Here is a 13,800-nt window from a genome sequence, read left to right as displayed (position 1 = left end):
CTGAGAAAGGAAGATATTCATCATTGTATTCACCATTGTACGGAAGAAAGTGGTATATCACAGTGGTATCTGAAAGGAGCACATCGCAGTTTCTTTTCATTGTTTGAAGGGATACTATCCATGACAGTGTTGTGGTATCCACCGTCGAATGCGGGGTAGAATCTGCCAGTTGTTGACGTGCGTGGCGATCGAATCAAGTCCCATGTCCACGGGAGCTGCCTGCCCGCTGCAATAAATAATTCATCGCATGGTGTCAGGCAGGGCAGGAGGTGGTGCATTTCCATGGTCGGACAGAGGGGTTGGCACTCACGGGATCTCTATCTCTTTCTCTCTGGTTTCTGCCAATTTGTTGTTTGTTTGTTGTTTTTTTTCTTCATTCTGCTAAAATGACAACGAATACATGAAACGACAAGTGCGCCTAGCAGCTGGTCCGAGTGGGGCAGAATTCGGTGATGGATGTGCCATTTTCCTTGAATAGCAATCACCTCCCTTCTCGCATGCCTGACCTGGCTGCCTGGCACACACCATAATGACTAGCAATTAGTCGGACATTTCTGTGTATGATACGAATGTACATGGTGGTTTTCATGCTTTTATGTCTTTTATGCGTGCACCCACTTAGAGTTTGACTTGGAGTGACTTTCAGTAACTTTAGACCATCAAGGGAAGGACTTTATGGTATAGCGGTATATGAACCACCATCCCACCACCAAACTGGAAACATATTTCTGCCTCCTTCGATTCTATGGTACTGCATAGGGCCAATCATTTATGTTTGCCGATACCCTGTAGTGCTAACTGGTACGAAAGATGGATCAGAATCAGCCGAGAGGGAAATTGCGGCCTCAAAAGCGAGGCAGCAAAGACGACATGTATGTGGTAAGTCTGAAAAAAATACGCGGAAGAGGAACTTACGTTCACATTTTTTACCCAGTGGTATTGTATCTCCTAACATTTTGCACAAGTTCAAACAAAGCTGAAGTGAGTATTCACCATTGCACTGGAATTGAACATTCCAAGCTGAACTGATATTGCACTTTTAGTATTCAAGCTTCAGTCAGATATCATGAAACAAAGGAAATAAAGAAAATGCTTCCCACTTTCAAGTATCAGAAGGAGAGGTTCTACAAGTTTCTATCAGAGTGATGACTTCAGATGAGTATTTTTTTTTAATCGACTTAATTCACAGCTCAACTTTCTGATATTCTTTTTCTGTATGACTTCGTTCCTCTAAAATTGGCTTCATACAACATCTGGGTTGCATCACAGGGCTTGGACTATCATCTTTTCTCCATCAGAAGCTTTTGAACTCGTGTTTTGCGTTAGGTTATTTTTTTTCTCAATTTTTGTTTTCTCTTTTAAAGGTGAGCTTCTCTAGCTCAAGTTGAATCAGAATTCTTATATCTTACGTCACATTCGTGTCGAAAATTCAGAATTAAATGCTGGTGTGCATATTGAATTTCAGTCATTGACTCTTCTAAGGACCAAATCCACACAGAGCTCCTCTTCCTCCTCCTCCTCCTCCTCCTCCTCCTCCTCCTCCTCCTCCTCCTCCTCCTCCTTCTCCTCTTCCCCTCTTTTTGGGAGGGGGTATGTATTCTACAGTGTGATTCAAATCCATTCATCTATCGCAGTATATTTGATTTCTTCCTCATTCCTGTGAGGATTCGGAACAGGCTGGGAGAACTGTCAAACAATGGGGCATAACGGCGCTGATTTATGGAGGCAATTTTTCGGGGGGCCATGCTCTTTCCGCCGTGAATCTTCTCTCACCATGAACGAACGCACCGAAGGAGAGCAAATTTGTCGCGGCGGCAGCGCTTTCCAGCGAGACCTCATCGACTCTTATTGGAGGGCAATAAACTATTCTAAAACTTTGAGTGCCTGTCTCGCCTTTACGCCGAATGTGCCCAAATTAGGGCATTTGTGATAGATATCCTTTTGACGTGATACACTTCAGAATGCCACGCAGGGGAACTCGGTGATACCATTAGTCCTAGCCATCAAACGAGATGACCTTGTTAACTTTATTGCCGCATCATAACAACATAATGCTATCTCCTTGCATTAGTTTTGACATTTGTCTCTGTTTTTATCTTTCAGTCAATGTCAGAAACTTTTGACTTCTCCTCTTGTTCTTTGGTTTTGGGGGGAGGGTTTTTTGGTTGTTCATTTGAAGTTTTACGTATCAAAGAATGACTTCAGAGTGATTGAAAAGGATACATGGCTATCCAGATATTTTGTATATTGTCACTTACAAAACACAGAGAGAGTTGATATGGTGGTTGAATCATTGATAGAAGTTGATACTTAGTTTTTGTGTGATATAGTCCATTTTTTTCTTCTGCTCAGTATTGCATGTTGTATGAAAAAAAGACATGAAAAGTACTTGATGACAAGTGGTGTGAAAGTAAAAAGTTTCTGTTGCTGAAAGTGATACGTGTGCCGAAACACGGCTCAAATCGCTCTAGTTGCCTAGCAACGCTCATATACCTCTTGAGGTATTTTGTCTGGGCATAGGTCTGGGGCAGTTTTATGACAAGGATGCATTATAATAGACATGATAGAGAACTTTACTTTTTGACGCCCAGCGAAGTTTAACCATTTGGACAGCGGAAGTAGAGCAATTAACATTGTGTAAGATGAATACTCTCTTTCTCTGCGTACTTTGTACTTTGGCGCCCAAGAATGTGGAGATTAGCCCAAGAGTGCTGTGTTTATTTTGGCTGCGTGAATGAAGATTCATATCCGGATCTTTCTGATGTTGAAGGTTTGCGAGCAAAGGACATCTGCCTGAGAAAAAAAAAGATGATTTCTGACCGTGTAGTATTTGTTCAGATGTTTTTCCTAGTCCTTGGGGAGAGTTGGGCCGTTGTGTTTGAAGGAAAATGACCTCCGTGGACCAAGTCCTCGATGTTGCTATCTCCAGTGTCATCCGTATTGTCTTTGAGATATTTTTTTTTTCATGGCTGAACCGTGTTATCAGCTGTCGCCGTGAACAGAGTTATCTTCCTCTCGGATAAAAGTCAAGAATAATACGAAATTTGCTGATTGTCCTTTTTGACGGGCTTCCTCTGTTTGTGGTGTGATAGATCTGTTTATACTGACTTCAAAACTTTTTGGAGCAGAATATAGGCTACTCTGTATGCATTTTTGCATGCATGCATCTATTTGGGAAGCTGAAAGAATCCAAGCTCATGCCGATCACATTCCTTTACCTCACTGTCCTAGAACTTTGGGGTAAAGTTCTGCATTGGGTGCATTCACTTGATCATGGATGATAAAGTACTACAGTATTTTGTGCTTTGACTCATAATGTTTAACGCAAGTAGGCCTACACCGAAAAATAGGCCCTACAAAGCAAAATGTTGTGGTATCTAGGGTAGTAATTCAAACTTAAAACGAAATATGCTTGCAAGATTTGAGCGTGAATCATGCCACAAAGTACCAATGATCATACAGTGGTGTGTTTCTCACTGACACACTTCCTGTCTTTTCCCCATAAGAGATGTGCACAGTATGCACACAATGCTTACCAGAAATACCATGTGGTGTTTTATAAATGAAAGTGTTGCCAAGAAATTATGGAGGTATCTAACACCACTGTATTTCAAATGTGAATGCACCTACAGTGTACGTGTTTTAGACCTGCACTGTGCTTTTTCTTACGATCATCACAGATGTCTGGAAACTGATTGTCAGTCAATAGAGTTTACATTATCCCTGTTGTGTCAGTATGGCCTTTTTTAGCCCAGGAACATTTGCTATACACCCGAATTGGCTTGCTAACTTTACAACTACTGTATGTAGGTCAAGTGTGAATGGACTTCAGAATGCTGATGTGAAAGCTTGTCAAGTTAATCTGAAGGTCCTTGGCACATTAGGACCCTAATTACTGAAGTACATTGTATTCTTGCCCTGCAAAGTTCAATGCTCTCGCACATTTTTATACTTGCCCAACACAAATGTGTGGCAGGCCCAAACAAGCATCAGCTCCATATAAATCAGTTGTGTCGTGGTCTCATACTTGGAGTATGAGGTATTTCTGTGCATTAATACAAAACTGTATGAAAGCAAAGTGATGTTTTCTTCCATAGTGAATGAAATATGAAAGATGAAACAAGACATCAACTTGTCTTTTGTCAGAATACATTATTTTGAGAAGATTTATATATTATGTATTTTTGTACAGACAACTATTTCCACAAGTTTAGTTCAGTTTGATTTTGAGAGACAGTGTATTTGTTCTTCATGTCAACATCACACATATACTGAAAATCATTCTTAGATGAACTCATAAGATATTCCAAATACACCTTTGTGATGTAGGCCCTATTTATTTTGGTCAAAAGATGGTCTTGGGTATTGCAGTATGCAAATGTTAGAGCGGTCAGAATTTACACCACAGTATCGAATGATATCTGCACAGTCACGCGCCACAAAGAGTGTGGGCCGCTGGCCCACATATCAAATTCGTGGAAGAGACAGCAAAATAAACAAACCGTCTGCTACACCAACCAGAGACTTTGACCTTCGACCTCATTTTATGCTAGGAAAAAGAATTCCATGCTTAATTCATACATAAAATATTCAATGCAGCCCCCCCCCCCCCCCCCCCCCCCCCCCCCCGAGATAAAAAGAAAGAAACACGCTCTTTTTCAAGGAATACAGTGACTCATCAAACAGTGGCATTGAGACCCGGCATTGCCCCCAAATATAATACTCTCTCTGTAGATTCGGTAGTCAATGGTAGTGACTGCCCCGAAGCGAGGGGATTATGGAGAGCCGTGATTTGCTCGGCAAAAATGTCGGCAGCAGTGACAGGTTGGCTATGGTAACCCAGTGACATGGCTGAGTGGAGGTCAACAAACAACAAAAGAAAAGAACAGGGGCGCATCATGAATGACTTCTTGGTATAGACACTCGCCTCAACTCAAACCCCCATTCATGACCGGGATTTTCTCGCTTGACGCAATTTCAGGAAGTCTTACAAAAAACTTTGGTATTCAGCCAGTATTGGTAGTAGTGGTAGTGGTAGTAATACGTCAGCTCCCCTCTTTTGAGTAAAAGAGAAATGTCTCTGTGATCATCGTCATTCATCTACAACCATTCACAGTGATCAGGAATATTGTTAATGTCGTCTGCTCTCTGCTGTACAGTTGGGATGCCTTTTGTAAGAATTTTTCTCTCATTTGATGTGTGTGATTTATATTTGTTTGTAGTTTTTTATTTTGTTTGATTGTTTATGTAATTGATTCATAGCTGTCTTTCTTTTTTCTTTCTTTTTTTTTTTTGGGGGGGGGGAAGTGGTAATTTCTGTCAGGAATTATAATTTTTGGCCCCCCAAAAAAGTTTTCTGTCATGATCAACAGCATTCATTGTTTTGTAATGTAGTCAATTGTGTTGGTATTTGTGAAGAGAGACATGGATCGGTCTTTTACTGTGTGGCACACATTTTGTCATGCGTTCATACCTTGTTCCCCCCCCACCCTTTTTTTTTTTAATTCTTCAAATGAAAGTTTTGACTAATGCCCTTTTCCATCTAAGCACATGCATAAAAGCTTGGCATAGTCATAGTCCTTGAATGGCTATAAATTTTGATGATGATGATAATGATGATGATGATGATGATTCTTTATTATCAATATTGTAATTGTTATCATTATTGATATTACCATTTGATATTATTAATACATTCAGGCTATGTCTCTTTCATTTCCTCTCATGGAGTTTTTGACGCGCATCCCCCTCTGTAAGAGTAGACAAGATGAGCGAAGAAGATGGGTTAATTGCGATCTCTTAAAATTTTCATTTCCTCAGTCTATTCACCTGCTTCAGATCATCAGTCGGACATTATCGCTTCTTTTTGCCCTCTCCCCACCACCCCCCCCAAAAAAAAAAAAATTACAACCAGTAAGAAAACATAATTTGTTTGTGCATCTGTTTGAATTTTTGTTGCTGTGATGATTCTGTCTGTAACACAGTCATCTAGAACTTTTTTTTTAACGAACTAAAATTTATTCTGATCTTGTCTTCTTTATTACCCTTGCAGGGCATCCCACTTCGCATGAAAAAGGCGCTGAAGCGCACAAAGAGTGTGGGAAAATTTGAGCGTTCCGAGCGCCAGCATTTCAGACCGACCAGAGAGGACATTGAGGAATTTGAGAGGTGAGTTGATTGCATCATTTTTAAGCACCATCCATTCTGCCTCTACAATTGAGATGGTTACTTTGAATGTCTGTATGTGTGTGTGTCTGTCTGTCTGTTTGTTTGTTTGTTAGTTTGTTTGTTTATTTGTTTGTTTGCTTGTTTGTTTGTGTATGTGTGTGTGTGTGTTTGTGTGTGTGTTTCAAGCATCAAAGGTGATTTAATGAGCCAACTGAACTGAAGACCAATTCATCAAAGAATTTTGTGATATTTTACCTTGCAGAAATCAACAATACTCACAGAAAATTGTTTTGATTTTTTTTTATGATAATGCCACTTCAAAGACTGCAAAGAATTGTTTCAAGAGTAGGGGTAGTAAAGTACTTTTTTTCTTTGATCTTTCTATTAAAAAAAGTGATCGTATACTTGTCAAGATCCATTGTAAAACCTGTCCTTTCCAGCAAAAATGATGATTTCCATAAACTTTACTGTAAAGAACATATTTACAACACATGAGCAGTGGGTGAAGACTCAAAACCCTTGCTATGATATTGTGTGCAATCTGTACTGCCGAGTAATTAGCACATTCAGACATCTGAGAGTGTTTGTTCACTTTGTGCTAAAGTAATGATGAGATTTATATTTTCAGTATGTCGCACTTCCCGCCCAGAGTTACACGCCTGCTTTGCTCACGAGACGCCTGATTATGAGTGTGAAAATTGCATTGTGTATAGAATGGGAGTCTCTTCTGTCAAGTGTAAGTTTTGAGTCCTTTCGGTATTGTGTAAGTGAAAGTTGATCCTGACTGTATGGCATTCATGTAATACATGTATGTGATATCTGTGGGTTTGCTTAGGGTTGGGTTTTGTTTTGTTTTGATTTGGTTTTTTTTTTTTGTAGCTCTTTATGTTAGCTGACAAGGACATTTACCTATGTACGTACAACGTGTATAAGTAGTACATAAAATAGCATTTCTCTGTGTGTATGTGTGTTTGTTTGTCTTTTGTGTTTGTGTCAGTGTACGTGTAGTATATGGGCCTATGTAGCCTATATGTGTATGTTTTGTGTATTTGTGGTTGTAGTGTATACTGTGTGTGTCTTATGTATGTGTGTGTGTGAATATAGCTGTGTGTTGTGTATGGTCATGCATAAATGTGTGAGGGTATTGGTGTGTGTGCCTTTAAAGCCTGTAAATGAAAAAAAAAAAAAAACCTCTTAATAGTATGATTACAGTCTTGAGTCATACAAATTGACTGAAGAATGCAGCCAATGAATAATGTGGGGCCTATCTATCACCAGGAAAAGTGAGCATGTTGAAATATTCATAGACGAAATTGTGTGAATGGATTGTTCAGCCTAGCCTTCTGTAAAGATTCCAATATTTCAATTTCAATGGGCCTCCATGTGCAACACATTTTGCCCTGCAGGGGATAAAGAGCAATGTGTGTATAACAAATTGGATTGAGATTTCATTGAGGCCTTATTGGGGACAATGAGTGTGTTTCTACTGAGCGACGAAAATTTGAGGTGATGCCAGCCGATGTGTGGTGATACCGGCCTATGCCGGCCGATGGCGGCCGATACCGGCCGATGCGTGGTGACACCTCGAATTTTTCCTCAGTAGAAACAGATCGGGTAGTGGCTGATGCCGGGTGATGCGAGGAGCTCCGTCGTCCACCTATTGAGGTGGTCGATGCGTGGTGACGCGAAGGACGATTCTCAGTAGAAACACACTGGGTAGCGAAATTCGTGGTGTATCGGACGTCTAGAATTTTCCCCCGCGCTTTTCAATTGGTTCATTGCACTCACTCCTTCGACACATGTGTACAAAATACGTGTGTACACACAGCGACCATGTTCGCATCATGCTTTGTTTGTACCAACTCGCTTGTGTACGTGTTATAGGCCCTATGCGTTACGTTACATGTGAATTGTGGCATTCATCGTCTATTGTTCGCATGATTAACAGCCTAACTTATTGCATTACTAAGCCCTCATCACTTACTTTGATTTTACACCGCGTTACTTAGTATTTCATTTTATATTGTCAGGCAGTGCGCGCGTGACCCAATCTGTGACTTAAAAATACCTGACTTCCGGAATCGCCGCATTTGCACGTCACCTTTGCATCACCTCGTATTTTATCGCTCAGTAGAAACAGCTCCAGTGGTCGTAAAATACGAGGTGCTGCGTTGGACAAAATTCGTGGCGATGCCAGAGATGTGAGGTGCTCTCAGTAGAAACACGCTCAATAATGTTGATTTCTTATACAATTACAATGCAATGTGTGGGTTTCTATTTTGCAAACCACAGTGCTACTGGTAGCAATGCTGATGGATTGTAGAAATTTGGAGATCCATGTAGGTATATCTTGTCAAAATTTAAACAAACATCCACAATTTTTTTTTTTCACTGCTGACACTGTAATCAATTAAAGGAAACCTGGATGATTTTCCGATTTTTACATATGAACAATGATAAATTACTTATACTGACCACAGTGTTGCAGAATTTATAGTGATTGGGATGAGGAATAAGAATGTTTTCAAAATTTATAACAAATTGCAATGAACAAGGATGATAACATGGCAGCCTCACCATAAGAATGCATGAGTTGGGGCTCAAGGAAATAACAAAAGAAGAATGTACAATGTATGGAATTACACTGCTACATTTCTGAAATATGTGAGCCTCCTTTGTCACCAAGACTGTTCAGTGTAATTTGTTTTAAAAATTTTCGGAGTATTGGTTTCTCTGCTCAAAGATCACAAGAAATTCCACAAATCTATACTCAGAGCTGTCGATTTATCTTATGTACTACCTGATGTGAAATTATGAAAGTCATTTGGAATGCCCCTTTAAAGGTCCAGTTTACCTTTGGGAGTAGTGATTTCAAAAATTTTCAAGATATCACATTTGATGCATATGTGTAGGTCTGTTAATATAAAAAAAAATCCTACCATATGAAATTTTTGCAATAAAGGCTAAAATATGAGGAGATATCAGTGTTTTTCTCAATAAACCATAACTGTAGACAGTTTAATCTGGAAACATTTTTATTATAACTATTGTTCACATTTTGTGCATTTAACAACACTTAACATCGATTATACGGAGTCAAATTTTTACAGTGGTTGTTTCTAGCCCTTACTCACATTTTAGAACTATTTTGAAGCACTAATGCTGGGTTTTTGTTTTATCTGCAAATGGTAAATTATGCCTTTAATGATTGCTCATCTCAACCAAGCTGTGCACCTAGTGAAATTCTGTGCTGGGAAGTGCAGAGGAGATTCTGTGTACAAGAGTACCAAGGTCAATTCTGATTGTTCCTGAAAGTTTATGGTGTGGGCGATAAAATAAATGCACTCTATCCGTGGGAGTGCTAGTGGATTTGATGAGGGTCACGACTAGTTCAGACACAGGACTATTATGACACACATACAGCTGCTCGCAGAGACTCTACAAAACGTTGGGCATTTTAATCGTTAGAATTGGCAGTCAGTATAATTGCATTACAAGGTGCTAGAATGCTTTTAACGCAGTTGAAATATTGAGCAGCCAACTAGGATGGAAAGAATTTCATGATAAAAATGGATTGGTAGCAATATTATGAGCAGGGTTTTAAGTCGACTTTAGCCAGCAAGCCAAAGAGTCATGGCAAAAGCATAAAGAGTGTGTAACATATTTGTAGGGTTATAGAAAATTATTCTCCCTCATAGTTTTAATAAAACAAAGAGTAAAAGAGGGAGAAATATAAAAATCTCCATGCAGTATGACCCTTAGAAGATACCATATCTGTTTTGGCCATCATTTTAGCACATGCTTTTACCAATTCAAGTGTTGTAATATCTTCGTTTGATTCTGAACTGAATAAGCAGATAAAGCAGAAATTGTATGAGTTTGAAGGCTCAACTTAATAAGAAAAAAATTGTTGAAAAAAAAAGAACAAAAGAATATACATTTTTCTTGTGCTGAGATCTCTATGTGCTTCTTTAAAGCCTGAAAAATAGAACATAATTTAGTCAGCTTCATCTTTGTTATTAAATTCCTCCAATCCATACTGTATGAGGTGGGGCTTTAAATATTGCACTTTTTTTCTTTTTTAACATTTCCTCTGCAAAGGTGGAAGAGATAACTGCCAGTATGGCAAGATGGACGAGGCTGCTGCGATGCTGTGTCATTATAATTTCATTTTCTGCCTCCATTAGCTTGGCCGAGAAGCTCTGTCTGGTTCATTAGCTGGCGAGCGTCGGGACAATCTGGGGAGTGAAACATCGGGGGCAGTCGTCGTTAATATTTTACGAAGACATGGGGTTACCACAAACTCTTTCACCTCGTTCCGCGACCCCGGTCGATTCACCCCGTTTAACCCCTTCACGCACACACGGACGTTGTCGTCGCCGGCGGCATTTTGCAACAACGCAGAATTGTTTGGCGTCGCAGTTTGCCGATATTGCAGCGTACAGTCAAACTTTTCCCATTTTCCGCCCGTCTGTAGCAGCCACCTGGCTTTATTCAGCTACTACTAATTTTCTTGAATTAACTTTCTCTAGTGAATGTCTTTTTTTTTTCTGAGGGTTTAGATGCCCAAATCTGTTCAATTTGCTTCGGCAAGACACCACTTACAGTTTGTTATAGCAAACAGTAGATTCTGATCTGGTGCTTGATGCTAGAAATGAATGAATTTGGTAACTTTTTAAGTGATATGTATACACACATATGTACATGACTGTGTAAATCATAGAAGTCAGCCTGCACATTTAAGTCCCATGTACTGTGATGCAAGGCTCCTCATGAGCAGCAGTTTATTTGGACATTATCTGGGAACTACCCCTTTATGGTAAGGCAGACAAAATATGTTAATGTCACGAAATAATAATTATGATATTTAACAATATTGTCAGCGGATAAAAGCAAGCGATTACTGTAAAACATGATATATTCGCGGCTTGAATTTTTCGCGAATTGGAGCTGAAGGCCTTTTTTGCGGCGTGAAATTTTCGCAAACTGCCACTGGCATTCAATGCATACAGTGTAGACAAGAACTTTCGCGTGCATTTTAATTTTGCGAATAGTGACGCTCGCGAAATTAGCATGCACGCGAACATTCCTCATTTTACAGTTTTCATTACCAAACAAGACTGGAAGGAAAGTGCTGCAACTAGCATAGAACATCTCTTTAGAGCAAGCGGACATGATGTACCACTGGAAACAATCTTAACCTGTTGAAGACTAGTTCCCCCCCCCCCTCCCCAAGTATACTGGGGCAGGTGTCTATATGGGAAATGTGTGTTATAGCAAAATCAACTCGTTCTCGATGGGTTAATGGATATGAGTCTTCTAATAGGCTCTTAGCATGGCGGTGTAGATGGAATTTTACATGTGAAGCTTTGCTTAGCTAGGAAAGGTGGTAGACATGGGAATGTGCATGCGGTGGGACAATGTCAACTTCCGTCTGGCAAGGCACAGGATTGCTAACGCAGGAAGTTAGGGTTAGTTGTTGCTTTTTTCTTCTTCTTTTTGTTTTTTTATTGTCAAATGTATAGCAGCCTGGCTTCGTCTGTACATTAGATAGCTACATCTTTTCCTGTTAATCAGACAGGGATTCTAGGGGTCTTGAATGTTCAAATTGAAAATAAAAATCATAACGGGCCATTGATTTGCTTATTTGCATGTAGAGCCCCAGTTTGGTTATTGCCAGCTATTAAAATTTAAAAAGAAAAGATGCCACCAAAAGGCATTCATTGATAAAACAAGACAATTATTGTCACTTGATAGAAAAGTGTTATTAACAAATGGGACTAATATACTGTAAAACCTGAAGTTTTCGCGTGCATTTTAATTTCGCGAGAGCCAAGATTTTGCCAAATTTAAATCCCCGCGAAAGTTCTTGTCTTCACATTGTGTATTGAATGCCAGTGACAATTCGCGAAAATTTCATGCTGTGAATATTTCTGGTCTTAGTGCTCTTACAGTATTCATTTATATTTCTTTCGCTTGTAAAGTTGTAAGTGAAAGGCAAATGGGTGAAGTAAATTCATTGAAATTAAGAAAGTAATGTTCCGGGAGGTGGGAATGTTTACCATCATGTTGGTCTGTCAGACTATAGATAGCGTGGAAGCATGCAGCAATTTTTTTTTTTTTTTTTTTTTAAATCCACCATTCCTTTGGCTGAGAGTGGCATCTTAATTGCCATGTCATTATGTTCAGCTCTGGGACCCAGTAGACGATGTATCGTGATGTATGTATGTATGTATGTGTGTGTGTGTGTGTGTATTTGTTTGGAGTTTAGGTTGTTCTTGTTATGTAGTTTGATGATGTGAGGAACAGATCGTTAACAGGCCCTTGATTGATTCAGATAATTATTGGACCTGTCATCAAGCTGAAGCCCCTTCTCTGCAAGTGCCACTGTTGATGCGAGCGACCCATGAGTTCCAACGATATCTCCACCCGATGCCCAGTAGATCCCGAGTTATTGATCAGTTGTGACGTTGAGCGGCGAGCGTGTTGCCGAATTGTTGCGGCATGATTCACTCTGCGTCGATGAGTGGGTGATGTAGCGAGCTCGACTTTGCAGGTTGGCACGGAGTGACTGGGAGTCAGAGTCTATCAGCCAGAGTTTCCCTTTCTGACTTAATTACACCTCATGTGTGTGTGCATGTGTGTGTGTGTGTGTGTGCCCCGACTTTCCCTCCCGGCAGCAGTGAGCGGTAATTTGTCGATTTGTCGCGGAGCCCGGCGCACTTTCACCCCTTCCCCCCTGCCAGCAGAAGTTTGCTGATATTCCCAGTCCCCTCTCCTTCCTCCCTCTCTCTCTCTCATCTCTCTGTTGAGTCTGTCTCACCGCCAGATCAGTTGCACCATTTACAGCCTGCCCGACCGCACACACACACACACATTTTCCCCCCTCCTCGTCCTCCCCGCTTCTCTTCTTCCCGCCTTGGAAGAAATACGAGGGCGCTTCCCCCAAATATGGACTTCTCCATATGATTTCGTCAGGCATGTACTCAGCATGACTTCAGTAATTCAGTCATAAAACATATCTCCGGCCCTTGTCTTTGCCCACAAGTGCGAGTGAGCAAGGACCATCTCTCAAGGACTAGCATCAGGAATCTCTCTTGAAGTGTTTTCCCCGGGAATTTGTTTGGATGGCACAGGGATCTCGGCAGCGGCGGTAGGAGCGTGTCCGATTTCGAATGTGGCCCATCATCATCATCATCATCATCGGACAGTAGCTGGCAGGAGAAGCCCCCTGCAGGCCGTGCAGTCCACTTGTGTCGGCTGCTCCTTTGGAATTTCTCTGGATTGTTTTGAGTTAAACTTTTCTTGCCGAGGTGCCAGTGTGAAGGAAAAGGACAATGAAAATGTTCTCCCTTATCTCAATGCACGTTAGGTAAGTTACGAATACAGAGGCAGAGGGGGGGGGGGGATTGAGTGGGAGGTAGAAACAATTTAGAGATGATGAATGAGAGGTTTTGGTTTTGTCTGCATTTTTTGTTTTTGTCTTGGATTTGGTGAGTGATGAAATTATTCGTGCAACAAATTCCTCTAGTGGTTTGTTGTGTGGTGGGACTGTGGTGAGTTAATTCATGTATTGCGTGCTAATTACCACCATTTTATTCAACCCTACCAAGCACTAAATTGAAGATTTTA

General features: G+C 40.5%; 1 protein-coding gene across 1 annotated transcript in view; it reads left to right on the top strand.

Moving 5' to 3' along the window:
* The first annotated feature begins 517 nt into the window (after window positions 1–517).
* Window positions 518–13,800, top strand: part of LOC139743092 (uncharacterized) — a 75,991-nt gene continuing 62,708 nt past the window's right edge. The window contains exons 1-2 of the mRNA XM_071653600.1: window positions 518–879; window positions 6,053–6,168. Coding sequence (XP_071509701.1) covers window positions 811–879; window positions 6,053–6,168 — 185 coding nt within the window. The 5' untranslated portion in view covers window positions 518–810. The remainder of the gene's footprint in view (window positions 880–6,052; window positions 6,169–13,800) is intronic.

Source organism: Diadema antillarum, unplaced genomic scaffold (assembly GCF_040938485.1).
Source record: "Diadema antillarum isolate AM-2024a unplaced genomic scaffold, OU_Dant_1.0 seq00001046_RagTag, whole genome shotgun sequence".
NCBI lineage: Eukaryota > Metazoa > Echinodermata > Echinoidea > Diadematoida > Diadematidae > Diadema > Diadema antillarum.
Note: the sequence above shows the minus strand (reverse complement) of the source record. Positions and strands in the feature narration are given on the sequence as shown.